This window comes from Zasmidium cellare (assembly GCF_010093935.1).
Source record: "Zasmidium cellare ATCC 36951 unplaced genomic scaffold M409scaffold_8, whole genome shotgun sequence".
NCBI classification, from domain to species: Eukaryota; Fungi; Ascomycota; class Dothideomycetes; order Mycosphaerellales; family Mycosphaerellaceae; genus Zasmidium; species Zasmidium cellare.
In genome coordinates this window covers 922,607-948,388 of record NW_022986952.1, presented here as the reverse complement: position 1 = coordinate 948,388, position 25,782 = coordinate 922,607, and the positions used below count along the sequence as shown (strand labels likewise).

The 25,782-nt window shown below is 53.9% G+C and overlaps 12 protein-coding genes across 12 annotated transcripts; 7 read left to right on the top strand and 5 right to left on the bottom strand.

Annotated features, from left to right (window-relative positions):
- Window positions 1–465: 465 nt before the first annotated feature.
- M409DRAFT_19908 (uncharacterized protein) lies at window positions 466–3,756 on the top strand (the record flags this gene model as incomplete). The annotated part of the gene is made up of 1 exon (XM_033805149.1): window positions 466–3,756. One exon carries the CDS (start codon window positions 466–468, stop codon window positions 3,754–3,756), a length of 3,291 nt encoding a protein of 1,096 aa, XP_033671195.1.
- Window positions 3,757–4,689: 933 nt separating this feature from the next.
- On the top strand, window positions 4,690–6,123 carry M409DRAFT_36027 (uncharacterized protein; the record flags this gene model as incomplete). The annotated part of the gene is made up of 2 exons (XM_033810493.1): window positions 4,690–5,653; window positions 5,705–6,123. The coding sequence occupies 2 exons, from the start codon at window positions 4,690–4,692 to the stop codon at window positions 6,121–6,123; spliced, it is 1,383 nt and encodes a 460-aa protein (XP_033671194.1).
- Window positions 6,124–7,871: 1,748 nt separating this feature from the next.
- On the top strand, window positions 7,872–9,176 carry M409DRAFT_52035 (uncharacterized protein; the record flags this gene model as incomplete). The annotated part of the gene is made up of 2 exons (XM_033811967.1): window positions 7,872–8,452; window positions 8,918–9,176. The coding sequence occupies 2 exons, from the start codon at window positions 7,872–7,874 to the stop codon at window positions 9,174–9,176; spliced, it is 840 nt and encodes a 279-aa protein (XP_033671193.1).
- Window positions 9,177–10,444: 1,268 nt separating this feature from the next.
- On the top strand, window positions 10,445–10,960 carry M409DRAFT_19905 (uncharacterized protein; the record flags this gene model as incomplete). The annotated part of the gene is made up of 1 exon (XM_033805148.1): window positions 10,445–10,960. One exon carries the CDS (start codon window positions 10,445–10,447, stop codon window positions 10,958–10,960), a length of 516 nt encoding a protein of 171 aa, XP_033671192.1.
- A 472-nt stretch (window positions 10,961–11,432) lies between these two features.
- Window positions 11,433–12,500, bottom strand: M409DRAFT_19904 (uncharacterized protein; the record flags this gene model as incomplete). Its single annotated transcript, XM_033805147.1, has 1 exon — window positions 11,433–12,500. The coding sequence occupies one exon, from the start codon at window positions 12,498–12,500 to the stop codon at window positions 11,433–11,435; it is 1,068 nt and encodes a 355-aa protein (XP_033671191.1).
- Window positions 12,501–13,172: 672 nt separating this feature from the next.
- On the bottom strand, window positions 13,173–14,201 carry M409DRAFT_19903 (uncharacterized protein; the record flags this gene model as incomplete). The annotated part of the gene is made up of 3 exons (XM_033805146.1): window positions 13,173–13,996; window positions 14,058–14,113; window positions 14,167–14,201. 3 exons carry the CDS (start codon window positions 14,199–14,201, stop codon window positions 13,173–13,175), a joined length of 915 nt encoding a protein of 304 aa, XP_033671190.1.
- A 1,013-nt stretch (window positions 14,202–15,214) lies between these two features.
- M409DRAFT_64617 (uncharacterized protein) lies at window positions 15,215–16,975 on the top strand (the record flags this gene model as incomplete). Its single annotated transcript, XM_033816154.1, has 3 exons — window positions 15,215–15,311; window positions 15,363–15,810; window positions 15,865–16,975. 3 exons carry the CDS (start codon window positions 15,215–15,217, stop codon window positions 16,973–16,975), a joined length of 1,656 nt encoding a protein of 551 aa, XP_033671189.1.
- Window positions 16,976–17,437: 462 nt separating this feature from the next.
- Window positions 17,438–18,550, top strand: M409DRAFT_64616 (uncharacterized protein; the record flags this gene model as incomplete). The annotated part of the gene is made up of 1 exon (XM_033816153.1): window positions 17,438–18,550. One exon carries the CDS (start codon window positions 17,438–17,440, stop codon window positions 18,548–18,550), a length of 1,113 nt encoding a protein of 370 aa, XP_033671188.1.
- Window positions 18,551–18,835: 285 nt separating this feature from the next.
- M409DRAFT_64615 (uncharacterized protein) lies at window positions 18,836–19,951 on the top strand (the record flags this gene model as incomplete). The annotated part of the gene is made up of 1 exon (XM_033816152.1): window positions 18,836–19,951. The coding sequence occupies one exon, from the start codon at window positions 18,836–18,838 to the stop codon at window positions 19,949–19,951; it is 1,116 nt and encodes a 371-aa protein (XP_033671187.1).
- Window positions 19,952–20,134: 183 nt separating this feature from the next.
- On the bottom strand, window positions 20,135–22,111 carry M409DRAFT_52030 (glycoside hydrolase family 15 protein; the record flags this gene model as incomplete). The annotated part of the gene is made up of 2 exons (XM_033811966.1): window positions 20,135–20,549; window positions 20,601–22,111. 2 exons carry the CDS (start codon window positions 22,109–22,111, stop codon window positions 20,135–20,137), a joined length of 1,926 nt encoding a protein of 641 aa, XP_033671186.1.
- Window positions 22,112–22,788: 677 nt separating this feature from the next.
- On the bottom strand, window positions 22,789–23,844 carry M409DRAFT_19898 (uncharacterized protein; the record flags this gene model as incomplete). The annotated part of the gene is made up of 3 exons (XM_033805145.1): window positions 22,789–23,269; window positions 23,323–23,579; window positions 23,635–23,844. 3 exons carry the CDS (start codon window positions 23,842–23,844, stop codon window positions 22,789–22,791), a joined length of 948 nt encoding a protein of 315 aa, XP_033671185.1.
- A 631-nt stretch (window positions 23,845–24,475) lies between these two features.
- M409DRAFT_52028 (uncharacterized protein) lies at window positions 24,476–25,045 on the bottom strand (the record flags this gene model as incomplete). The annotated part of the gene is made up of 1 exon (XM_033811965.1): window positions 24,476–25,045. One exon carries the CDS (start codon window positions 25,043–25,045, stop codon window positions 24,476–24,478), a length of 570 nt encoding a protein of 189 aa, XP_033671184.1.
- Window positions 25,046–25,782: the final 737 nt, after the last annotated feature.

Genomic DNA, 25,782 nt, shown 5'->3' with positions numbered 1-25,782 from the left:
TGCTGTTACTATGCTTTAGAGATCTCAGAGACGTACCGGCCAACATAACGCAATAAGAGTTCCATCGCCTTGTGCTTCTGCATCACGTGCGCTTCATCGGCACAACACCCATCGTCATTGGCCGGCAGGGATGTGTGCTCCTGGCAGCATCGGCGGCCCGCACCTTCTCCCGAACTCACGTCGCGCATCTTTTGAGTGTTTGCCTTTCCAAAGTCATCCCCCACACCTCTTGCTTCCTCTTCCTCAACCCCTTCTTGCCGCGCGACACTGCTCGACCGCTCCATCTCCCAACCACTCAAAATCATCCAGCACCCTTGTCGGCGTTCAAAACACGCGACGAGCGTCGACGACACGCGCATCGGAATCCCATCTCAACTTGACCAAGACGATCTTGAAGCTTGAGACGCGCAGGAGGTTCCCAACAACTCATATTCCGACTCGATATCTTCGAGGTAGCTGCTCGCCATGAGTGCCACTCAGGCAATCGGTGCCGGCGACGGCAGCATGCCCGACACTATGATGCTCGACACACCTGATTACACAGATTCCGAGTCCAATCCCACAGGCACAGCCAACAGTGTCGCGGGTGACGCGCAACAGACTGATGGCCGCAAGAAGCGATGGGAGGGTAATGCGCTACGAAAGAGCATGTTTGGCAAGAAGCATGATCGTTTGGGCGAGAACAAGGACGACGACTCCATTCGGCGGTTCAGATACCTATTGGGCCTAACAGACCTGTTCCGTCACTTCATCGAGTCAAATCCCGATCCTAAGATCCGAGAAATCATGGCCGAGATCGACCGTCAAGATGAAGAAGAGGTTGCAAAGACTGCAGGCAACAAGCGTAAGGGTGGAGCTTCAGGAGATAGGCGGCGGCGGACTGAGAAGGAAGAAGACGCCGAGCTCTTGCGACAAGGAAAGCAGGAGGGCAGGGCGGAGCAGACGATCTTCCGCGACAGTCCACAATACATCCAGGGAGGCGAGATGAGGGATTATCAAGTCGCAGGTCTCAACTGGCTCATCAGCCTTCACGAGAACGGAATTTCTGGCATTCTGGCTGATGAGATGGGGTTGGGCAAGACTCTGCAGACGATCAGTTTCATTGGATACTTGCGCTTCATGCAGGGCATTACTGGTCCTCATCTCGTTGCCGTGCCGAAGTCGACCCTGGACAACTGGAAGCGCGAATTCGCCAAGTGGATACCTGAGATCAACGTCCTTGTGCTGCAAGGTGCAAAAGAAGAGCGTCACGAGCTGATCAACGAGCGTCTTGTCGATGAGAAGTTCGACGTCTGCATTACTTCTTACGAGATGATTCTCCGCGAGAAGAGCCACCTGAAGAAGTTCGCTTGGGAGTACATCATCATCGACGAGGCTCACCGAATCAAGAACGAGGAGTCCTCACTTGCGCAGATCATTCGAATCTTCAACTCACGTAACCGTCTATTGATCACGGGAACGCCTTTGCAAAACAACTTGCACGAGCTTTGGGCCTTGCTCAACTTCCTGCTACCCGACGTCTTTGGCGACTCCGAGGCTTTCGACCAGTGGTTCAACAACCAAGATGCCGATCAGGATACCGTCATTCAGCAACTTCACCGCGTACTGCGACCGTTCCTGCTGCGCCGTGTCAAGAGCGACGTGGAAAAGAGCCTACTGCCCAAGAAGGAGATCAACCTTTACGTGGGAATGAGCGAGATGCAGATCAAGTGGTACAAGAACATCCTCGAAAAGGACATTGACGCGGTCAATGGCGCTGCTGGAAAGAAAGAGAGCAAGACGCGACTGTTGAACATTGTCATGCAGCTGCGCAAGTGCTGCAACCACCCGTACCTCTTCGATGGCGCTGAGCCTGGCCCACCATACACGACCGACGAGCATCTCGTCGACAACGCAGCGAAAATGGTCATGCTCGACAAGCTGCTCAAGCGTATGATGGACCAAGGGAGTCGCGTGCTCATCTTTTCACAGATGTCTCGTGTGCTGGACATTCTCGAAGATTACTCTGTCATGCGGGGATATCAGTACTGCCGTATTGATGGATCTACGGCCCACGAGGACCGTATTGCAGCGATCGATGAGTACAACAAGGAGGGGTCAGAGAAGTTTCTGTTCTTGCTCACTACTCGTGCGGGTGGTCTGGGCATCAACCTTACGTCTGCCGACATTGTCGTTCTCTTCGATTCGGATTGGAACCCACAGGCTGATTTGCAGGCCATGGACCGTGCCCATCGTATTGGTCAGACCAAGCAAGTCATGGTATTCCGATTCGTGACTGAGAATGCGATTGAAGAGAAGGTGCTTCAGCGCGCCGCTCAGAAGTTGCGCCTCGACCAGTTGGTCATTCAACAGGGCCGCGCACAGCAACAGGCTAAGCAAGCTGCCTCCAAAGACGAGTTGTTGGGAATGATCCAGCATGGCGCCGAGACGATTTTCGAGCAGAAAGAGGGCTATGGCGCCTTCAGCAAACCCGGAACGTCGGACGATGACCTCGATGCGCTTCTTCGGAGAGGCGAGGAGCGTACAAAGGAGATGAGCGCGAAGTATGAGAAACTTGGCCTTGACGATCTTCAGAAATTCAGCTCGGAGGCGGGCGGCGCCTATGAGTGGAACGGTGAGAGCTTCATCAACCGCAAGAAGGACATCGGCATCAGTTGGATCAACCCATCGAAGCGTGAGCGCAAGGAGCAGTCATACTCCATGGACAAGTACTACCGAAACGCACTCATGACTGGTGGTCCTCGACCGGAGCCAAAGCCCAAGGTCCCACGCGCACCCAAGCAGATGGCCATGCACGACTACCAATTCTTCTCGCCACGCCTAGGTGACCTTCAAGACAAGGAGACCGCCTGGTTCAGAAAGGAGAACGGCATAAAAGCGCCTCTTGCTGACGGTGACGACGATACCCTGGACCAACGCCTCCAAGATCAAGAACTCGAACAGAGCAACATTGACAATGCGGAGCCTCTTACCGAGGAGGAGATTGCTGAGAAAGAACAGCTCGCTAACGATGGCTTTGGCGACTGGAACAAGCGCGACTTTCAGCAGTTCATCAACGGCAGCGCCAAGTATGGTCGCCATGACTACGAGTCGATCGCCCTCGAGGTCGATTCCAAGGATGCAAAGGAGATCAAAGACTACGCCAAGGTGTTCTGGAAGCGATACAAGGAGATCCACAACTACGAAAAGCACATCGCGGCGATCAAAGAGGGTGAGCAACGCGCCGCGCGAGTCATCGAGCAGCGGGAAATGTTGAGCCGCAAGCTGTCGATGTACCGCGTACCACTACAACAGCTGAAGCTGAACTACACGGTCAGCACTACCAACAAGAAGGTGTACACCGAGGAGGAGGACCGATTCCTGCTTGTCATGCTCAACAAGTATGGCATTGACACGGAAGGCCTGTACGAGAAGATTCGCGACGAGATTCGCGAGAGCCCCCTCTTCCGCTTCGACTGGTTCTTCCTTTCTCGCACGCCTCAAGAGCTGGGCCGACGCTGTGCTACCCTCATCACCACCGTCACTCGTGAGATGGAGGGCAACACCGGCAAGGAGAACAACAAGCGTGCTGTGGATGACGACGACGATGAGGAAGAGGAAGCGGCTCCAAAGAAGAAGGGCCGTCCTTCCAATGGTGCCAAATCCAAGGCTGTCAATGGGCTCAAGGGCACGCCAAACGGTACCTCACGCGCGGCTAGTGTCGACACCAATGCCTCTGGAGGTGGCAAAGCCAAGGGCAAGGGTCGCAAGAGGTAGACATTGCACTATACCCACTGTTATGAGGAGCGATTTCAGCCTGTCGTGTTGGACCAGGCACGGCGTTGGGGGTTTGGCGAGGCGCCTCGAGAGATGAGGCATGCTTGCTGTATGTTAGGGATGTTCGGTTGGGCTTGTGTTCAGACTACAATGCATCGATTTCTACATTAGACGCAACAGACGTTGGAAGGACTTGATGCGTACGATAGGGAATGAGAAAAGTGACTTAGTATAACACATCATATCACGAGCTGCCACCTCGTCTATACGTGCCTCTGCCACTTCGTCAAGTATCGTGGCGCCCATATTCCAGCATGTCCAACCGATGAAGAGGCGCTTGTTCGATGCAGGTACGGAAGTCTGTCTCGACATGGTTTCCTGGCAAGATCATTCTTTTTTGCTTCTATACCTCTAAGGCTGGCTCGATGTCACTTTCTACTGCCGAGGAACAACATCAAGCTTCCAACTCTAACAGGCATCGACGGCAACAGCCTGCCGAACGTGGAAACAAGCCTTGGAACCGCAGATTTATATGTCCAACTTTACCTCGTCAGCCTCACATCACTTCACATCACCTCGCCGTCTCTCATATGCCAACGCTGTCATCGGCGCCATCGCGGCAGTAAAAAGTGTCGTATGTCGTTTTAGCCCGTCGCCAGGACCCCGCTCCGTTGTCGGCGGACATCTGCAGCTAAAGAAGCTCACTTCCAGTCTCTGCCTTACCCGAGGGCCATCACCAGCAGCACGCGCGGGAACACCACACACAGCCAAAGCAGAAGCAACAGGGACGAACGGGACATAAGCTGTGCGACAGATTAATACCCGGGCGATTGAGCTGCGCTGCGTGGTGGCGTCAACCGGCTATTTGGTCCCTACCTATCACTGATCATCTTTTATAACCCTCTGTGGTTCTCCCGCCCTTCCTTTCTCGCCATGTCTGCCCTCAGGACTCTCACCGCCCCCCTCCTCCACCAATACGCATCGACCGCTGCAGCTGCCCGTCCAACGGTAGCCACCGCCGCCCGCTCCTTCCCCCGCCCCATCGCCGCGAAACTCGTCCAACGCCGCACCATGGCCTCGCAGATTCCCAAGATCAAAGTCAAGAACCCCGTCGTGGAGCTCGACGGGGATGAGATGACCCGCATCATCTGGCAGGACATCAAGGATAAATTCATCCATCCATATTTGGACATTGACCTCAAGTACTACGACCTGGGCCTGCCGAAGCGCGATGAGACGGACGACCAGATCACCATTGACGCCGCCGAGGCGATCAAGAAGTACAGCGTGGGCGTCAAGTGCGCGACCATCACGCCGGATGAGGCGCGCGTGGAGGAGTTCAAGCTGAAGAAGATGTGGTTGAGTCCGAACGGCACGATCAGGAATATTCTGGGGGGAACTGTGTTCAGAGAGCCGATTGTGATTCCGAGAATACCCAGATTGGTGCCGGGATGGCAGAAGCCGATTGTGATCGGTCGTCATGCGCATGGTGACCAGTACCGTGCGAAGGACCAGGTTATTGAGGGACCTGGCAAGCTTGAGATGACTTTCACCCCCAAGGGTGGCAAGCCGCAGAGTATTGAGGTGTTCAACTTCACCGACAAGCACCAGGGTGGTGTTGCTCTCTCGATGTACAACACGACCGAGAGCATTGCTGGTTTCGCTCATGCTTCGTTCAAGCATGCTCTTTCTCTTAACTACCCCATGTACATGACGACCAAGAACACCATCTTGAAGAAGTACGATGGCAAGTTCAAGGATATCTTCCAGGAGATTTACGAGAAGGATTATCGCAAGGAATTTGAGTCCAAGGGGCTTTGGTACGAGCATCGTCTCATCGACGACATGGTCGCGCAGATGATCAAGAATGAGGGCGGCATGCTTATTGCGATGAAGAGTGAGAGAACCTATTCCACAATGTTAGCCGCAGCTTCTAACAGTGAAACAGACTACGACGGTGATGTCCAATCCGACATTGTCGCCCAGGGCTTCGGCTCGCTGGGTCTCATGACTTCCGTCCTGGTCACTCCAGACGGCAAGACCTTCGAATCCGAAGCAGCCCACGGCACCGTGACACGCCACTACCGCGAGCACCAAAAGGGCAACCCAACGTCCACGAACCCCATCGCATCCATCTTCGCCTGGACCCGAGGTCTCGCCCGGCGTGGTGAGCTCGACGGAACCCCTGAACTCGTCAAGTTCGCAGAAAGTCTCGAAGAGGCCTGTGTCCACGTCGTCAACGACCAGGGCATCATGACCAAGGACTTGGCAATTAGCTGTGGGAAGAAGAACGACTACGTCACCACGACCGAGTACCTGGAGGCGGTTGAGAAGCGCATGAGGGCGGTCCTCAGCTCGAAGTTGTAGATGGGTGGTTGGTTAGTAGTGAAGCGCGCCCCTGCAGTAGAGCTGCATGCTGCATCAGACGACAGGAAGCATTTGTGTTGTCTTTTCCTTGTAGATTACTAGAACTGGATGGATGGACATACTGCCGCGTCATTGCGTGGTTCCTTTTCCTATCCTTTCTCAAATACCTCTGGCAAGGATAGCCACGTGTTGCAAGGGTGATGAATCGCACGCAGTGGTACACGATCGGCGGCTCCGCTGTCGTACAGCCGTCCGTCGGTCGTTCCATCCACGTCTCATCAAGAGGACGATCGATCCGTAAACCAGGCCACGTGGAAGTGACACCAGATGTCAATACCACGGCTAGCCTTGTGGTCTCCCGCTGCAGATGTATTCCTCATCAACACTAACGCAGCCGAGATGGGAAAACGCAGATGTGCCTTTTCAGCCCACGTCCACGTCGATAGCCGCGCTTGACGCACGCAACCATGCAACCAACCAACACTCCAGCCTTTCCAACCGGCCCAGCTGGTTGACCCGACGATGAGGAATCCAGTCTCGGCGCATGAACTCAGAGGCCATAGCTCCAGCTTTGCATTGCCTCACTCACAATCAATTGGGGAGGGCGGTTGATTGGTCCAAAATCGTTCGGGTGGTGCTGAGATTTCGGAGTAAGGCTACTCTACTCTAGCGCATGAAACACCGGTGAGAAGGGAGGTCCTCTCATCTTTGCTGCACTGCTGGGCTGGTCTGCTGGATTTGGATATCGATGGGATGACTTCATGGGGTTGTTTTGATTTGTCACTTTGATGTCGTCGTTCGTTTGTGGGGTAAGGCGAGGTGCAGGAGACTAGTTGAAGACGAGAGATGTTTTGGAGGGAGCACGAGGGAATCAGGGGTCGTGGAGTCTAAATTCCGGTCGGAATGCCCGTGCTCCCATCCGGCTTTGGTCGGGCCGCGCCCTGTTCTGACGTTCGGTCTTGACGACATGCCCTGCTCTGCTCTGCCCCGGTTTGCGTTCTGGCATTCGTCTTCGCAGATATTGTTGCAGCATGCAGGTAAGCATGATGTTGTACGCGACACGATATTTTGACTGAAGTCGGCCGGCTGCACTTGCATCCAGCCTTGCCGCCCAGCGAGTTGCCTTCACTTACCGAGATGATAGGGGCAAGGGGATGATGGACGTCGTCAAGAGTTGTGTTTTTGTCGACATGACCGCGATCGATACCATTCCGCAGCCCTAATGTTAGCCCAACACTGCATTGCATATGCACATAGTGTCTGAAGTGGCAATTTTCTCACATGCAGCTTGTTGGTCCTGCATACGGGCACCCACCATGCTGTTGGCAATGCGTCGACGCAAGGTAAGATTGCCAGATCGCGTGGTCGCCCTCTGACCTGTCATGTGTTGCCGCACGCAGGTCCGTGTTGCCCTTCCAGGGCAAGCTTCCTTGCTGCAAGGGGTCGGTGGCGATACCATTGGATAGAAGCTATTGAGCTCGAGCTCTGATGGTCGCGTTTTTCCAGACCCGCGATGCACGATACTGTGATTATACACAACGCCTATAGTGAGGTTAGCCGTCTTGGGAAGAAGGTAAGCGTGTCTCTGAAACAGTCTCGCTGGTGTCGATGCGTTTCTGTTGCGTGGTGAGAAGATAAAAGATGGTGACTTCTTACGTCTTGCGGTACTCGTTGATTTCCTACGCCTACCTACCTCAACATCTCCTGCTGTTGACACACCCGTCGTGCACGAGACACAGGCTTCCAACATGAACGCAGCTACTCAAGACGAACAAGCGAGGGCAAGTAAAGAGGTTGAATCTCGGCTTGCATCCACTAACATCTTCCAGGCGACCCGGCTGATGCAAACCTTGATCGAGCAAGAAGCTCTTCTTGCGGACTCTCGGCGGGCAGCAAAGAACATGAGCGTCAACGGCGTCTCGACGTTAGACTTCGAAGACATGTTCCCCAAGCCTGAGAGCGCCGAAAGCATACTGCCGAATGGTAACGGCAGCGACGAGCTCTTGCAATTGACCGAGCACCGACGCCAGCAGACGCAACAGCCGCAAACACCAATGGAGCACTTTCTTGCAATCAGTAGCTCCTCGGATTCATGCGCGGTGTACTCCCGCCTTCGAATGGCCGAGATGAAGATCCCAGAAGGAGTTCAAGAACACGCAAGCATCAGAGTTAGTCTAGTCCAGAAAGTCAGCACGCAGCATGCGGACTACCTTGCAGCGCAGCGTGTGAGCGACTCCAGAAGAGTTGGGGCGTCCAGTGAGGTGTCGAGGGCGAGATCTGAGCCAACGCAGAGGAGGACATCACAAGTGGCACTAGCAGAGGGTGCTTGGTATGGGCGAGCGCAAAGCGTCTGACTTGCAGCACGACCAGCCGCGTGCAGCTGGTCCTGCATTCAGGGAGCCTCCGCTGGCGAAGTTAGAGCAATGATGATAATTAGCCCTGAAATTAGTGTGGTTGTCTGCCGACACAGTCCCTGATCCTGGGGGTTGACTTCTTGGCAACCTCCCGCGTCTGCTCCTTAACGTATGCCTCAGTGCACTGGCAGAGCCGCATGACCTCAGTATTGCGTGTCTGATGCACGATCACAGATACTAGGCGCAATCTTGTGGCCTGGCACGGTGCTAAAACGACTGAGGCTGCATGAGCCCAGCTGAAAGTGAGCTGCAGGTGTGCCATCCCGTCGCGCCGCTGTCACCGCGCAGACGGCGTCAACGTTTATTTCGTCAGACCGCATTGCTCTTGGTGCACGATGCGGCGCTATCTGACAGACGCTCTCGAAGTAACGCCCCGGCAGCCCTGCGGGTGAACCAACGGGCACCTGCTCCTGTGCAGAGGGCGCCCATCATCATGGTGCGGCGGCACGATCGTGGACGCCAACCGCAAATCTTGGTGGTAACAGGCGAGGGCGGCCTCCCGGAATGGATGAGGCCCTGGTCGTGGCAGCCGTTCCTGGTGGTTGTTGTGGGCTGCGCTTGGACCGTGCCGCAAGCCACGAAGTCACTAATGCAGCCCATCGAATATTCTTAGCTGCTTCTTACACCTCTCCTGCATGATGCGCCAGCATGTGACCACGCAGAATTTGGGTGCGGCGGGATCCTTTCGAGGACTCAAGTGAGATGAAGTTGTTCGCGCAGCTTCCGAGGGTAGTCACAAGGCTCAGAAAGCCTTTTTAGCGATTGATCCCTGCCGCCAACTTTCCATGGGTCGCAGCGATTTTCACACACCGCAGCCGGCATGGGGTGACCAAGTACGGTCTGACAAGGCCGACGTTGCTCCTGGTCTCAGGCTGCCAAAGTGTCGGGGCTTGCCCATTGTAGGGGCTTGCAAGGTTGTGCTGCATGCCCCAAGCCTTCCAAAAGGTTGTGCCAACCAAGCTGTCAAGGCTCGTGACTGAGATTCGGCCTTACGGTCTCATTTGACATGGAGTCAGGCCAAGATATGGCATCAAGGCACATCCGAGACTCGTGCCGGTAGTCTTGGCCATCGACGCGGGTGGGCTCCAGGGTGCTACGACTGAATGGTGCCATTGCAACGGTTCAGCTGAGATGCCTGGAGTGTGATCCTGGTCCCGTTGGCGGTTCCCCGGCTCGCATCATCCAAACTCACAGTCCTTTTAACTTCGTTATGCGCGGGTGACAAGGAATCCGACGACCAGCGAAGACAATTAGCTCGTGTGGACTGTAGACGAGCACCCGCGACTAGCAATGATCTTCGCCCCGTGCAATAAGCTCACTCGTGGGGAGCGAGTGCCAACAGACAATCTGAGGATGTATCCTGCACGCTGTCTCCTCCTGGGATTAGTTGCCCTGATTGCGGCTCGCACCCACTGCACAAGACCAACCCACATCAACGGCAAGTACTAAGGTTCTTCCAATCTGCCGGCATTTGGCTGGAGCGCACATTCCGCAGACGCCGCGTCCACCTTGGCGCACTGCACGAAGCCACTCAGCGCTGCCGCACAGGTCTCCTACGTGACCAGGTCGCGGAAAGGACGCCGGGAGCCATCGCGTCCAGCATCCTGCGGAGGGGCGGTCGGCAGGCAAGTTGATCGTCGGTCTGTGGTCTCTGAATTTGCGCTCTGGTGACGGCTCGGCAGGCATGGGTGTTGTAAATCAGAGTGAGACGTCGCGTTCCAAGTATCGCTGGTAATCCGGTATCGATGCGGACATATAACCCGGCGCAGGTAGCAGTGATGGGCAACGCCTGGATGACCCTTTGCCATCCCTTCCACACTGCTATACGTCTGCCGTTTATATCGACTCGACCGAGCATCTGAATTGTCGACTCAGACCCTCCTCTCCGTGGCAACAAAAGATCGACCATGTCGAAAAGCCAAAGCACTAAACGAGACGGCGCGTCGCTCAGCTCGCCCGGCAATTATGTCGTGGCCTCCTCGGAATCTGTCAAGCAACTTGAAACGAAACAGGTTGCAATGACGGTGGGTAACCCGCTGGGCGTCCTGCTTGTATGGCTGCTCACGATGTTACAGATCGACTGCACATTCGTCGAATCAGCTGTTCGATTTGAAGCAACTCAAACATTCCAGCAAGCTCTGTTCGACTGGCAGAAACACCATCAGGCGAGCGCCACGGACGACTTGGAAAGATGTCCCCAGACCGAAGACGGCCATACGTTGGAGGCAATCTGCCGGCAATATGGGCACACTAAACAGGCTCAAGCATCGCCATTGGAGAGATGGGCCACTCTGACGAACTCAAATGCTGAATTCCCACTCCATGCCAAGATATGTATGGAAAGCGTTGGCGTGGCCATCGGGTCTCTGGAATCCGTGGAGATGCGAGCTCGCGCTGCTAAAGCGATTACTTCCGGCATCTAAACCGAGTTTCTCTGCGGTAACATATCCATGGGTACTTGACGGAAGTCATACTGGCGTGTAAGATTAGGTGGCCGGGTTGCGAATAGGCGTTCATGGGGTTTGAGTCTGGAAGCGATCCAGTCCAGCTACGTGCAGTTGATGGCATGCAGTATGATGCCTCCCGGAGAAGCTGGATTCGCGTTTGATGTTGTCTCGGTCTCGGTGTGCGAAAGCGCACGTGTGTGTTTGGGAGAAGTCACGTCGTTGTTGTTGATGCTGATTCTATTTTTACTTTCTCCAACAGATCGGGCTTGGCAGACCCACTTTTCTAGACTGCACTTCATCTGGACGAGTACTTGTCGCTCTCAACTCCTTCTTCCTCATGACTCCAATTGCACCTCCCTAATGCATACCCAATCACAACATTTGTGCCTCCAAATACCTGACATGCGCTCTCAAATACGACCGTTCTTGCCTTGCCAACATTCGCTCCCTAGGACAATACCGGGAGAGCACTCACGCCCACCGATGCCGCCTCCTTATTAAGGGTATCAATCTCAGCTTGAACGAATGGAATACCAGTCTTTCTTCGCTCCTGTTCTTTCAGCTGCTCAATTTCGCCTGGGAAGTAAATTCTGTCCACTGTGGGGCTCTTCTCAGCTCCGGTAACTCGCTGGTAGAGGTATTCCAAGCGCTCTCGGAACTCTGCAGTGCTCATGAAAAGATCCGGCTTGATCACGACAAGGAAGTGGCCAACATTTGCTGCATCGGTGACATTGAGCGGGCCTGTGACATGGCCTGCAAAAGCCGATCCAGAGAGGACACCGGAGAACACATCCATCATTACTGCGAGACCGAAGCCCTTTGGTCCTCCCATTGGCTGCATAGTACCTCCAAGAGCAGCGGTTGGATCATCTGTGGGCTTGCCGTCCTTGTCGAGTGACCAGTCCATTGGGATCTTTTCTCCACGACGCTGGGCCTTGAAGATCTTGCCACGAGCTGCGAGGGAAGGCGCCATATCGAGAATGAAGTCATGCTCACCTGGCGCACCACATGCCAGTGGTGACACGCCAATGAGCTTGTTTCGGCCACCCCATGGTGCGAGAGCCGGCGAGGAGTTGGTGAAAACCAAGCTCATCATTCCAGCATCGAGAGCCTGCTTTACGATCCACGCCGCCATGCCGAAGTGGTTCGAGTGCTTTATGCTGACCATGCCGATGCCGTACGCCTGAGCCATCTCGATAGCCTTGGACATCCCGAGTTGCGAGGCAAGAAATCCGAATCCGTTCTTTGCGTCTACCAGAGCCGCAGCAGGCGTGACTTGCTTGAGCTCTGGCTCTGCTTTAACGTCCAGCAAGCCTTGTCGCATTCTCGTCATATAAGATGGGATTCGGTTGATTCCATGGGTGTCGACACCTCGCAAATCGGCCGCCACTAAACATCTGGCAACAATCTTGGCGCTTTTCTCTGGTACTCCATTGGCAACTAGCACATTGACTGCAAAGACTTCGGCTGCCTCCGCCGAGACATTCACAATGTCTGAAGTTCCGTTAGATCCCATGGTAAAGGTGTTAGGCTGGCTGTGGGGAGCAGTTGTCGAGAATGCTGATATAATTCGACTGAAGTCCTGCACGACTGACTCTTATACCTGGCGATTCTTACGATGTTCTTTCGTACCGAAACCGGTAGAACCGGAGCTGAACGGTGATTTGCCGTACCACTGTACTTCAAACTCTTCCAGAGATGGTTGGTCGGCAAATTGACCGATGAACACCACGTGACCGGACCAGTTCCGACGTCCCTGGACAAATGCCGAACCATAGCTCGAGTGTTCGCAGGAGGGCTCTCCTATCAGCAAAAGAATAACGTATTTGTTTCGACGTTCTGTCCTTGGATGGAATTTGGAGTGATGCTCAAAGTACCGAAATCTTTCCCCCATGAGCCACTTATTCCGTGTGTCGGGCTTGGCACTCGAACGTCTGTCATAAACTTGGATGAAAGTTTCATTTGCCGGCTTTTGCTACTTCTCACCACACGAGAGACTCTTCTTATGGACAGCCTCCAGCAAGACTTCGAGCGTCGACTTCTGGATCACCGCCAACTTTGAGAGAATGCCCAACACTTTCCCTCTCCCGATATCGCGCAGCAAGCCGATGTATATCTGCAGGATCGCCAACCGTCATCCACCAGATTATTATTGATGACATGCTTGTTTCCAAATCCAAGACAATCCTCACGAGTCTGGATCGGTCCATTGCCAAAGCCTTCTGGGATTGTCAACAAACAGGCGATGGACCTGAGCTGGGCTCCCAGCCCATTCTTTGTACAAGTCAATGAGGGCGAAGTCATTGACCTTCAAAAAGTCCTGCGGCACTAGCCGTCCTGCTGCTGAGTTGCCTGATTGACCCACAGTATGCGGCCAACCACTGGCATAAACCACCATCTCAGGACCATTGATCATCAATGTCTGAGCCACGACCCGCATGTCTTGATACAGGGGGGCATCATTCGAGCATTGATAAGGTGCCGAAAGTGTGACAAAGAGCAACTTCCTCGAGATGAGATCAATGGCTTCGCTGAACCCCTCCATATGATACGGATCTATAGTATCGAGGGTGTTGTTAACACGCGAACCGACTTCGGCATGTGCGAAGTGGTCTGCCATGACACGGACGCCAAGGTCAGGGATGGTTGAGTGCAGCGCTTTGAATGCCTTCAGTGGTATCCAGAGTTCTAGAACCCAATCATGCCTTCTGGCGACCGCCGCATTCTTCTTGACCGCTTCGACGATATCGGAATCTTTCCCATTGGCACCGAAGTTCACGCGTACACCTCTCACGCCTGCTTCGTGGTATCTTGCAAGTGTGTCGTTGCTGACGCTGTCCGGATCTACAACGCAGACTCCTCGTGCTGTCCCGTTGAAATATTTCAGGGCATCCAGAAGAACTGAGTTGTCTGTGCCGTAGACGCTTGGCAATACGACGACCGTATGGGCAATGCCGCATCCAGCTTCCAAAGCTGCTGCTTGCTCTCTTGTCGCAGACTTGGGCGTGTAGCCTTGAAAGTATTAGCGGCTGGATAGCAGATTGTCAAGTGATAAGAAATTCGATTGACATACTGCGGTTTGGTGACAGTGGGAAGCGCTCAGGATCGATAACGTGCATCTGAGAATCCCTACAGGCACAATCAGCTTGAAACTCCAGACATCATCAACGTGGTCACCATACCATGAGTACTCTGGCACCAAGCCTTTCATGGCCATGGTCGAAGGCAAGTTAAGCAAGCATAAGGAGACGGCAAGCTTGCCAAGCATGCTATGCTGCATGTTCATAGGACCTCAACAATTGGACCCAGTCAACGAGTGTGATGGAGACCCGTGTGGTTCCTTCGCAAGCCAAGAACAAGCCAAGAAGACGACGGCATCTATATCCACCATCCTTGACCACAGAGACGACACAGATGCCTCCCCTCGATGCCTTCCTTCTCCTGTCTCGGCGCAACCCCGAGATCACCCATATCAACGTCCGGCTACACGGCTTCATACATGCCTCCAGAAGCGGCTCTCCGATGTGCAATGTCCTCCGACCCCACAAAACTCCACCCCATGGGGTCAGGCGACTCATAATCGACTCCAGTCTTCCTTGCGATATAGTTCACGGCACGACCAATCACAGCCTTGCGCAGCCATTCACTTACAGGAATGGACGGCACAGCTTACGCAGCAGTAGCAAGCGGATCCGCCGAGTCGGAACCGTCAGAACAGCAGGAAGCTTAGCGACGCTTGTCAACACATGGCTCTGTGTGTTGGTAGAGTCTACGCTAGTGAAACACTACAGCACGTTTTCGCTGATCACAGCGAAATCGCATACTGACTCGAACATCAGTCGAACACATTCTCGAGGTTCTCATATTCATATCAACAAAAGAAAGACCATCTTGTACAATTCAAAACCTCTTCGCCGAATCCTCTAAATCCGTATTCCATGGTTTGAAGCGCCCGCTCGGAGTCGCCCCGACACATAGAAAGTGGTCTATGTGCTGAGCCTGGACCTTCAGCCCATTCTTACCGGACATCCACCCGAGCAGCTGTATCGAGTGTAGCTGATCACGAGGGGTAAGCCAGCCTTTTTCTCCACAATCACTAAAGTATATGAGATCGGCTCGAGCTAACGAGAGACCTGGAGAAGAGTCTGTCTGTCTACTCTCCTGAACCCACCATCCCATCATCGAGTCTCCTTACCTCTACCAGATCAGACGGTCGGTCTGTTTGTCAAGATGTTGGGCAAGAAGTTCCTCAAGAACCCATTCCACAAACCAGCCTCGGACGTTCCAAAGGAGGCATACAACTGGAGGCTATGGTTTGCCGTGTTGAGTCGGTCATCCCTCGTAACACATACATCGACGAGACGCTGACAATTGGTAGCCTTCTCTCTCCTGGGCGCCGCCCGTGGATTCGACGAAGGTCTGATCGGAACGACAGCCTCGCAGAAGTCGTTTTCCAATCTCTTCCATCTCAAAGATCCCTCGCTGTCCAAGTCTGAGCAAGCCAACCGTCTGAGCAACATCACCTCGATGGTGCAGATTGGTTGCGTGCTTGGTGCTATGGTCGCCTTCTTCATGGCTGATCGTCTCGGACGTCTGTGGGCGGCGAGGCAGCTCATCTTCTTCTGGGTTGTCGGACTCGCCATCTTCATCTCAGCGGGAGCCAACGGCAGCCTCGGACAGGTCTATGCAGGTCGTTTCATCGCTGGAGTCGGCATCGGCCAGACTGCTGTCGTTGGACCTGCGTATCTGGCTGAGATTGCACCTTATCCCATTCGTGGGCTGGTCGTCGGCTTCTTTGCAGGTGCATCATACCTCGGAATCATGATGTGAGTCGATCGCCCAACCGTCTTTCGTCGCACTCGTGACTGATTTTTGAACAGCGGCTACTTCGCCTCGTATGGTAGTTCTCTTCACATCTCCAACAACAGCCAGGCACAGTGGATCATTCCAAACTCAACTCCATTGTATGTCGCAGCCATCATCTTCGTCCTGAGCTGGTTCCAGCCTGAATCTCCACGATGGCTCGTCAAAAGGGGTCGCATCGAAGACGCACGACACGCGCTGGCTACAATCCGCCAGCTACCTGTGGACGACCTCTACATCGCCAGAGAGATTGCAGACATCTCTGAGCAACTCGAACAGGAGCAGGAAGCAACAATGGGCACCAGCAAGTTCGGCCTCGTCCGTGAACTTTTCCTGATCCCCAGCAACCGATACAGACTCTGGTTGTCCTTTGGTGCTCAGGTCCTCTCGCAGTGGAGCGGTGCTGGATCCATTACCGTCTATGCGCCACAGTTCTTCTCCATCGTTGGTGTTAAGGGCTCGTCCGAAGGCCTACTCTCGACGGCTATTCTCGGTATCGTCAAGTTTGTCAGCTCGCTCATCAGCGCTATCCTGCTGGTCGACATCGCCGGTCGAAAGCCAGCTCTCTGCACCGGCATTACCATCCAGCTCGTCGCTATGACCTACATGGCCCTGTTCCTGACAATCGACCCCTCCGTTGGCACTGCGGGTGCTGTCCAGTCACCTAGTCAGAAGCACGCGGCCACCGGTGCCATCGCTATGATCTACTTTTCAGGTTTCGGCTGGGCGTTGGGATGGAACTCCCTCCAGTACCTCATCAACGCCGAAATCTACCCCCTGAGGATCAGAGCGTTGGGCAGCAGTATTGCGATGACCCTCCACTTCGCAAATCAGTACGGCAGCAACAAGGCAATCACAGAGATGTTCTTGGCGCTCACAACAGCTGGGACCATGTGGTTCTTCGCTGCGGTCACTCTGCTCGGTCTTGTATGGGTATGGTTCTTCCTGCCTGAGGCAACCGGCCGTACGCTTGAGGAGATCGACGCATTGTTTGAATTGCCTTGGTACAAGATTGGACGACAGAAACGTACTCCTCCTCCGGCGAGGGGTGTCTATGGCGAATATGTTATCGATGAAAAGGAGCCAAGGGCACAAGCTCATGTGGAGGACGCGAACGTCAAGGCTTGAGGTGGCCGCAAAAATTACAACTAGATGCAACAAGATACGAAAGTCTTGTTGCGATGATGTGATGGGTATGCAGTGCGACTTTGTAGAGGAGATGCTGAATGCAATGAATATTGTCCGCACTAAGAGCGTCAGGCTGTGCAGGCTGCCCCTTCCTCCAATAGACTCAACACCGGTATCACTCGCTGAACTTGCCTCGACTTCAACATCAGTATCGACCTCCTTGAAACACGAATGCTCCGTTGATGCAATGTACCCCAGACGGTCGTCGAGATCTGGAGACCCACTCGCAAGGATGTCGCGGAAGATATTCGGCTTCATCGTAGAGAACCACAGATGAAGTCATATGCCGCTCATGCTTGTCGACGCGTTTGCTTCATCTACGCGAGACTTGTGTTGCCTTTCAACTTTTTCCTCTTCTCTTCCTCTCGCCTCCTATCACACATGACCGCAACAGCATCCGCCATGTCGGATTTCCCAACAGTGGACATACCAGTCCGCCAGTCTGAACCATTCCTAAGGCCAGCGACTATAACGAACGCCATTGGCATCCTCAGACATTTGATTCTACCTTCCTTCGGAGTACAAGGAGGCCTGAGTGTGATCGCCTATGGCATCGCTCGGACAACGAACAGATTCGATCTCAAGGATTGGTTATGGCCGACCGGAATGGTTCTGAATGCATGGTGGACGGCTGTTGGAAGGCATACGACCCTCACTCGACCCGCTTCTATCCTCGACGCCGTGAAAGATCTCAGCTTCTCTCAACAAGTACTCCTAGGCGCGGTCACAGCATGGGGCGGAAGGCTCGCATACCAGGTCATCAGCCGCAGCGTCAAGCGTGGCAAGGATGATCCGAGATATGAGGGTGTGAAGCGCGAACATGGTTTTTGGAACAAGGCTTCGATTCTCTTCGGCCTCGAAGCAGCTTTCCAAACGCTCATCTCAATCCCGTTCACCATGCCATTCCGTACAGACGTTCTCTCTGGGTTCTCATCAGCTCCGGCAAGCTGGGAAGGCCCAGCACGCTGGGCTGCAACTGGACTCTTCACGGCCGGCTTCGCTCTCGAAACCATCGCAGACTGGCAGCTCGCCTCCCACAAGGAACGAGAGGCTGTCAAGAAAGAGCAAGGAGAGAGCGGCGAGCTTCTGAGAAAGGGCGTCTTCAGCATCGTGAGGCATCCAAACTATCTCGGCGACGCACTCTGCCACCTAGCGTTCCCATTGTGGACCTACGGATGCGGACTATTCCATGTATCTCAACTCCTTGGTCCTGCGGCGAACTACTTCTTCCTACGATGGATTGGCGGAGACCGCGAGAACGAGGCGTATCAGTCGCAGAGATATGCGAAGGAGGATCGGGACAAGCACGCTCAGCTGGAGCTGTATCAGCTGCAGAAGAATAGTTTTTGGCCTTCGATTTTCGAGATCGTCAATCCTTGGGCATGGACTGTAGCGGCCATTGGCACGACGGCAGCATGTGCGGAATATCTTTTCGAGTCGAGGATACTGGCAGCGGGCACTGCAGTGAACCCTATCAACCCGGTGGTTGGTGAGACTCTTGCTGCGTTGAATTAGATATGTGAAAAGGGGAAAGCCATCTGAGTAACAGCAAGTTCCTAGCGGTCTTGATGGACTCGCTATCATAGATTAGAGCATGCCGTAAGATATCAATGTCACAACAAGATGATTGTAGGAAGAGAGTGATAGCAAGAGAGAGCCCCCCATCGGGCCGTCGGAGGAAACTTCCGAATGAGAGCCGAGGCCTTCACCTCACCTTAAAGCTCTCGACCTCACCCATTGACGTTTTGAATAAATCAGTCCCATCTTCCTCTGTACATACCCTTGCAACGCACCTCCGAAATGGCCGGCGGAAGCACCTTCACCTGGTCCCACGCGCTCCGCCTCGACTCGACCAAATCACCCTTCACCTCGCCTCTCCCCCAAACCCACCAAGCCTTCAAAGGCGTCAAACCCGTCTCCTGGAAACGCTACAACATCGGAGGCCTCCTCGTCACAATTTACGGACAAGATGAACTTGCCCAACACCCGTCCGAGATCGTCTGCATGTGGCTGCTGCACGGAAGAGGGGATACACAAGATAGCATGGCGTACACCGCGGCGGGGCTGTTGGGTGCATGGAATAGCCATCGACAAGGAAAAGGCGAAGGAGTAAAAGGCTTGATCTGTATATGTTTCGACCAGAGGAACCACGGATCCAGAATGGTCGAAAACAACAACAACATCTCCTGGAAACAAGGCAACCCCACCCACGGACCCGACATGTTCTCGACGTACTCCGGCACGGCCCACGATTTGAGTCTCTTAATCACCCAGATCGAATGGTACCTCCCCTACAAACTCCACGACCACATCTGCGGCGGCGTCAGCCTCGGCGGACACGCCTCGTGGATCGCACTGATGCGCGAACCGCGTCTCCGAGCCAGCATGATCATCGTCGGCTGCCCGGATTACGTGCGGCTCATGACGGACCGCGCGGTGCGGAGTAAAGTCCCCTCGACGCTGACGACGGAGCCACCCGGACGGGACTTCCTGGGTTCGAGAGATTTCCCGCAGGCGCTGGTCGCCGCGGTGGAGATGTACGATCCGGCGGGGATTTTGCTTAGTGAGTTGGATGTGTATGGGCCGAATGATCATGAGCATGAGCTGTCGGAGGAGGAGGTGGGGAGGTTGCGGCCGGTTTTGGAGAGGACGCTTGCGGGGAAGAGGGTGATTTGTTTGAGTGGGGGAAAGGATAGACTCGTTCCTTATGCGCAGAGTAAGGTGTTCTTGGAGTGGTTGAAGAGGGCGATTGATAAGGAGAGTGGATGGGCGAGAGATCAGAATATCCAATTAACGGACATCGTCGATCCGGATGCTGGACACGAATTCTCCAAGACCATGAGGGAACACGCCGAACGCTGGATTATCGATTACCTCTCGTCAGACAATACGACCGAAAGACACAGCAAGCTCTGAGAAACGTAATCATTCATTCGACATTGCTTCGTCTATCGACATCAATGCCCCCAAATCGCAGGTCTTCTCCACCCGCGGAACTGAGGCGTCGTGATACATATACATGATTCCGCATTACAACATAATTAGCAAGCCGCCCAATGCCGGCCCGAAACCCACGGCTAGACCCCACAGAGACGCTTTCTAGGAGTTCTCTGTGTATCCCAGATTCGCCAGGCCCTGCACGAACTTTTTGTTGTTCCTCGTCTTGGCCCGCTGGAACGCAGAGGTCAAGATACTCGCATACGACCACGTCAAGTCCGCGCAGCCCTGCGGCGTGCCGTTGTCGCGGTCGAACTCCTCGGTCAGCGACTGGTCGGATGGCGTGTAGTACTTGATCGTGCGCATGAAGGCGTCGCCCCAGCCGTTGACGCTGTCGATGACGGAGTTGAACTGCGTGCTGTTGTGCTGGTACGTCTGGCCGATGTTCACGCCTGCGTCTGGAGCGAAGTAGTCGAAGAAGCTCTTGGAGGTGTTGGTTACGGTGAGCTTGCCCGCGGAGGTGAATTCGGCGGACGCGGCGTAGAGGTACTGGGAGACGGCGGCTGTGGTGAGGTACCTGCAAAAGAGTCAGCACATGCCCGATTAGGCAGGGAATGGGTTTACATACCATGGGTTACCTCCGTTGGCCTCAGTCGCCGACCCGTTGTAGACGTCCTCGGGGTAGCGACCAATCGGGACTCCGAGAGTCTGACCAGACGAGTCTTTCTGAGTCTTGTTGAAGATCGGGTATACGTTGATGAAGCTCGTGGTATAGCGAACCATCGTGCTCAGAAGCTGCTCGTTCGTGTAGCTGTACACACCGTCGCCGGCATATCCATGAATGACACCGAGAGGAACAGCAGCATCGAGGTAGCTCGACTTGCCGAGGAGGACTGGGCCATACTCGTAAAGCACAATTTGGCGACCTACGTCCCAGAATTGGCTCATCGTGCTGGAGATGGCGTCCGCGGCGCTCTGCAGCGTGCTTGCGGTCTGACTGTCGTTGAACCTCTTGGCGAATTTGGCTCCCAAGACGAGGGCCTTGCGCTGGACCATGCGGGTGTAGAAGTGGTCGGAACTCTCCTCTTCCCAGAGATCGAACGATGAGCTGGTCCAGTTGCTAGCGACGAAGAGGAGATCTTTCTTCAGCGGTGCGGTCTTGGGATAGTTCATCGAGTCGTAGATCTTCTGCAGCACTGCGGTGGTGTTGCCGCCTTTCTTCAGGTAGCTGTCCGCGAACTCCATGAGCGTGATGGCAGCGGTCGCTGGACCATCGTTCTGAGGACGACCCCATGGCTTCTCGAAGATTGTGTTGTTGAGGTAGAACTTTGGCTCACCGAGACCGGTTTGCAGGTTTGGATCGTTCTGCTCGGTGGCGCGGGCTGCGGCGTACTTGAACAGGGCATTCTGGTATTGAGTGGTAGCGCCGGCTTTGCTGGATGCATCGTACAACTGCTGGACGACTTCCATCGTCAAGGACGAATCGCGCACCCAGTCGTATTCGTAGTCGGTGACATGCGACTCGAAAGATGGACCACTCCGGCCTGCGACCACCACACCATCGACAGCTCCTGCCACGGCCGGGTTGATGTTTCTGAACATCTTCGTGAAGGACGCGCGGACTTGCGAGCCGGCGGCGTTGTCGAGGAAGTTTGTGATATCATCGCTGAAACCCTTGGGCGTGGCATATGGCTTCGGCGGAGAGGGTAGAGTTGGAGCGGGCTTTCCACTCGCCACGACGGTTTGGTTCAATTGCTGCGAGTAGACCTGGTTGTTGTCCACGACGTCGTAGGTGATGTTGAGAAGTTGCTGGATGCCGTCGATGTACACAGGTGTGCTGGACGTCCAGAGCTCGTAGTTGGAACTCGAGACGCTGCTGTCGTAGCCAAGGCCAATCGAAGTCAGAGGCGTCGCTTGTCCTTGTGCATTGGTGTAGTATAGAGTGACCTTTTTGTTATAGGCGAGATTGTTGATGTACGCGCTCGTGTTCAGGGTGCCGCCGCAGTAGCTGAAGTCCTTGAGCACGACATTACCGCTCGAAGGAGTCGAAGCCTGCAGCGTGGTAGTGTTGCAACTCTGCGCGTACACGCCGCTGAGCAGGACGACGCCCACAGCGACGCCAGCTTGTATCCGGCCCATGGCGGTATGTATGTATAGGGCAGCTCGAAGAAGAATGCTAGGAACGACAGACTGGGGGGAGAGGGGACGGACAAGAAGGAGGAATCGCAAAGAACGGCGACCCTCCCAAATTAATATACCTCCTACCAATAATGCCTTCAAAGGCCGCGTGGTACACTCATCAAGGCAAGTGCAAACGTCCACTCTGCGATTCGCGGACCAGACAAGGAGCCAGTGGCGCTCTTGCGTGTTGCATGTAAACGTCTCCATCCTCTGTGCCAAAGGAGAAGGGATTCGCGCTTTGCGTCGGGACGGACGGCTCCAGATCGGCAGTGGAGAACGATGGAAGGGTCTTTTGCATGTGATGATGGCTTGGAGATGGACATGTCTCCATAGGACGTATCTTTCTTCCTGGTGGTGATTGTATTTTCAGACGACGGGTGTTTCCTCCTTCTTATGAGAGTGGTTTCCGTCGTCGCAAGACATTTATAGGGCAGCGAACCACTTTCGCCAAACGCCGATCTGGGTAAATTGGAAGTGCTGATCCGCTAGCCAACCAAAACGTCTGCCACGCCTGGACTTCAGCTGCCTCTTCTGGTCGTGTGATGCCCGGATCGATTTTGATCGCGGGATTGATGCGGCGAGACACAGATCTTAATCAATACGACTCTCCATTCGACTCAGTATGTCCAGCCCATCTACTTCCTCTCCTTCTGCTGCTTAATGTACAGAGCCACCGCCTCCGGCAAAGTAATTTTTGGCATCTTCACAAAATCCTCCAAAATCGGCCCTTTACCCGCCTTTGCAAAATCCGTGCCATACTCCTCCACCAGAATCTGCGCCGTAACAGTCGTAAGCACTGCAGGGATATCCGTCTCGCCAGAATCCGCCCATTTCTTATGCGCCTCCTCGATAGCTTTCGTGCCAACGACGGGCTCCAGCTCGGTGTATTTGACGCCTTGCTGCTTCTCGAGCTCGGCGACGATTTCGCGCTGCGAGGCGGTCAGAGGGTTGAGGAAGATGCGTTTGTTCCTGGTTTCGGAGGCGTGTTTGATGCTTTCGACTACGCCGAGGGCGGAGTAGGGGAGCGTGGAGACGGTTGGAGTGTGCGTGCCATTATCCCAGTAGGCAACGTCGTGCTTGACGGTGTCGATGCCGATGAAGACGACGTCGAGGGCCCTTGGGAGACAGTCAGCTGGCGCAAGAAGCAGTAGGGGAAGTTCTTTTCTCACCACTCAAGCCAGATACTCGTAGCGACAGCAGTCCAGCTGAAGCTTGGATTCTCCCTGGCCTTTGCATTCAGATGATGTTCTACATTCTGCTTGATTTTGAAAGCTGGAACAAGCCACGCCGTTTTCTCGTCCATGTTGTCGAATCCATACTCTGATGGGAGGAATCTCTTGACACCAGCTTCGACGGCCGCGTCAATGACTTGGATCTGGAGTGGCAAGGCGCCGCCTCGAAGACCGACAGCTGAGATCACGACGTCCTGTGCTTGAATGAGTACATGTATGTTGCCAATTTCTAGTTCATTTGCTACGCACCTGACCCTTCATCGCTGCCACGAGCTGATCGTGAGGTAGATCGTCATCGACGCGGACGTTCTTGACCGAGCCTGGGTAGGTCGATTGAGAGCTCTTGCGAGAGAGGGTAGAAACGTTGAAGCCGCCCTCTTCGATGAAGGCGTCCATGATGAAGCGACCGATGTTGCTCCCACCCGCGCCAAAGATCATGATGTTCTTGAGTTCCGACATGGCTGCTGCTGCTGGTACTGAAGTGTTGGGAATGTGGGAGTTGATTTGATGCTTAAGCTGAATGCTGCGGATTGTGTCTCTAGCTGTTCATTGTCGACTCTGGGGCTTTATAGTCATTTCCTCGCGTCTATCCTATTTCTCTGCTTCTGTATCTTCGTAGCTTTCGTAAGCCGTCGTTACAATAGCATTGAGATCCAGCGTTCTATCTAGTATGAGTGATCTTGCAATGGCAGCTGACAAAATGAAGCCTAGGTCGTCCGTTGTCCGTTTCCGGAAATTTTGAAGCTGGCTGGCGAATTCAAAGTTGTGCGCTGCGTGAGATCTAGCTCAGATAGAACCTCTTCTTCACACGTGTGCAGGGAACTGCGCGACACTGCAAAGCGGGTGAAAGTGGACGATTGAGCGAGAATTGCTGAGCAATGGCCATTTCCATGAAACTGTGAATACCACCTCACTTCGAGGTTTCACGTTCGACAGGTCGACCGCAGTCGATCGCAGAGCCAGACCGTTTCGTCCAGAAGTAACATGAGCAGCTTTACAAACGCCGCGATGTCCTCGGTTTGGAATTTTATTCATCACTGCAAGTCAAGAGCTGGCTTTCTCCAGAAAGTGGTCGACGGTTCTGAACTGTTCAAAGCTCGCTCTTGCCATCTGCTGCAGCCTTAGCCCGCTCTTCGATATGCTTCAGGAGCCCTTTTCCCATTCTCGACACCTGCTCATATGCCACCTCGAACCCCTCTCTTCCTCCATCATACCAAGGATCCACAATCTCTTCCTTCTTGTTCTTTCCACCGAACTCGCCATACATGTACACCTTGTCCAGCGCATCACTTCCCAGACTACCCTTATTTTGCGCTCTTTTGACCGAATCCCGCAGATCGATATAGTTGTTCTCATCCATGGCCAGCAGGTAGTCGAAACGCTCGAAATCCTCAGGCACCTTCACTCGTCTAGCCTTGTGCTTGTAGTTCGTCAAGCCATTGTCCTCCAAGACAGACAGCGTTCGGGAGTCTGGTCTATCACCGGCGTGATAAGCACCGGTTCCACAGGAGTCGACCTCCTTGATCAATGGATGCTGCTTGGAAGTGCCGAAGTCCGTGAGATGCCGGAACACGCCCTCCGCCATTGGCGAGCGGCAGATGTTTCCCAGACATACGAACAGGACGGATACCTGACCCGCCTGGGCGGAGTCTGATGCCATGACGAAAGGCCGAATCAAGACACGAAATGTAGCAGTTCGGCTGTTCAGTACCGAGCAGATCCTCTCTGAGGCTCGGTTTGAGATGGCGACGAGTGTGGCAAGATGTGGTTGGATTCAACAGAAAGACATCGGTTCGACCGATGCCAAGCATCAACCCATGTCTTGCCCTTCACTTCCGACAGCCACACACGTGACGCACAGCCACACACCTATTCCCTCGGTTTTCTTTAGAAGACCCACTTTGAAATGGCGAGGGTGAGGCAGCAGAATTCGGTTGATAGGCGGGCAAGGTAAACCATTGCGCGTAAGGTCGGAGATATCTCATGGCTTATGCTACAGGCTCTGGCAAGAATGATATGAACCCCTGCTAGTTTCTCAGCCTTTATCTAGCTATATATGGAAGAATAAGTGGGTCACCACTTTGTATAGCCTCCTTTAGTATCGATTACTGCCTAATATCTTTCCCTAATACTCTAGTAGATCCTTAATATATTAGATGTCGATAGCTTTATCTATTTAGTCTATATAGCCTAAATAACCTCTACCCTTATTATAGGGAAATAAAGCCTAACCCTATACTTTAAAAGACTCTAAAGATTCTTAATTAGATTAAGATCTAGTAAGTTTACTAGCTATATAAGGAGCTGTATATAATAGTCCTTAAATAAGGCTAATATAGCCTTAGCCTTGTAAATAGATACGTTATCTTATATTACTAAAGACTACTATTAGAAGAT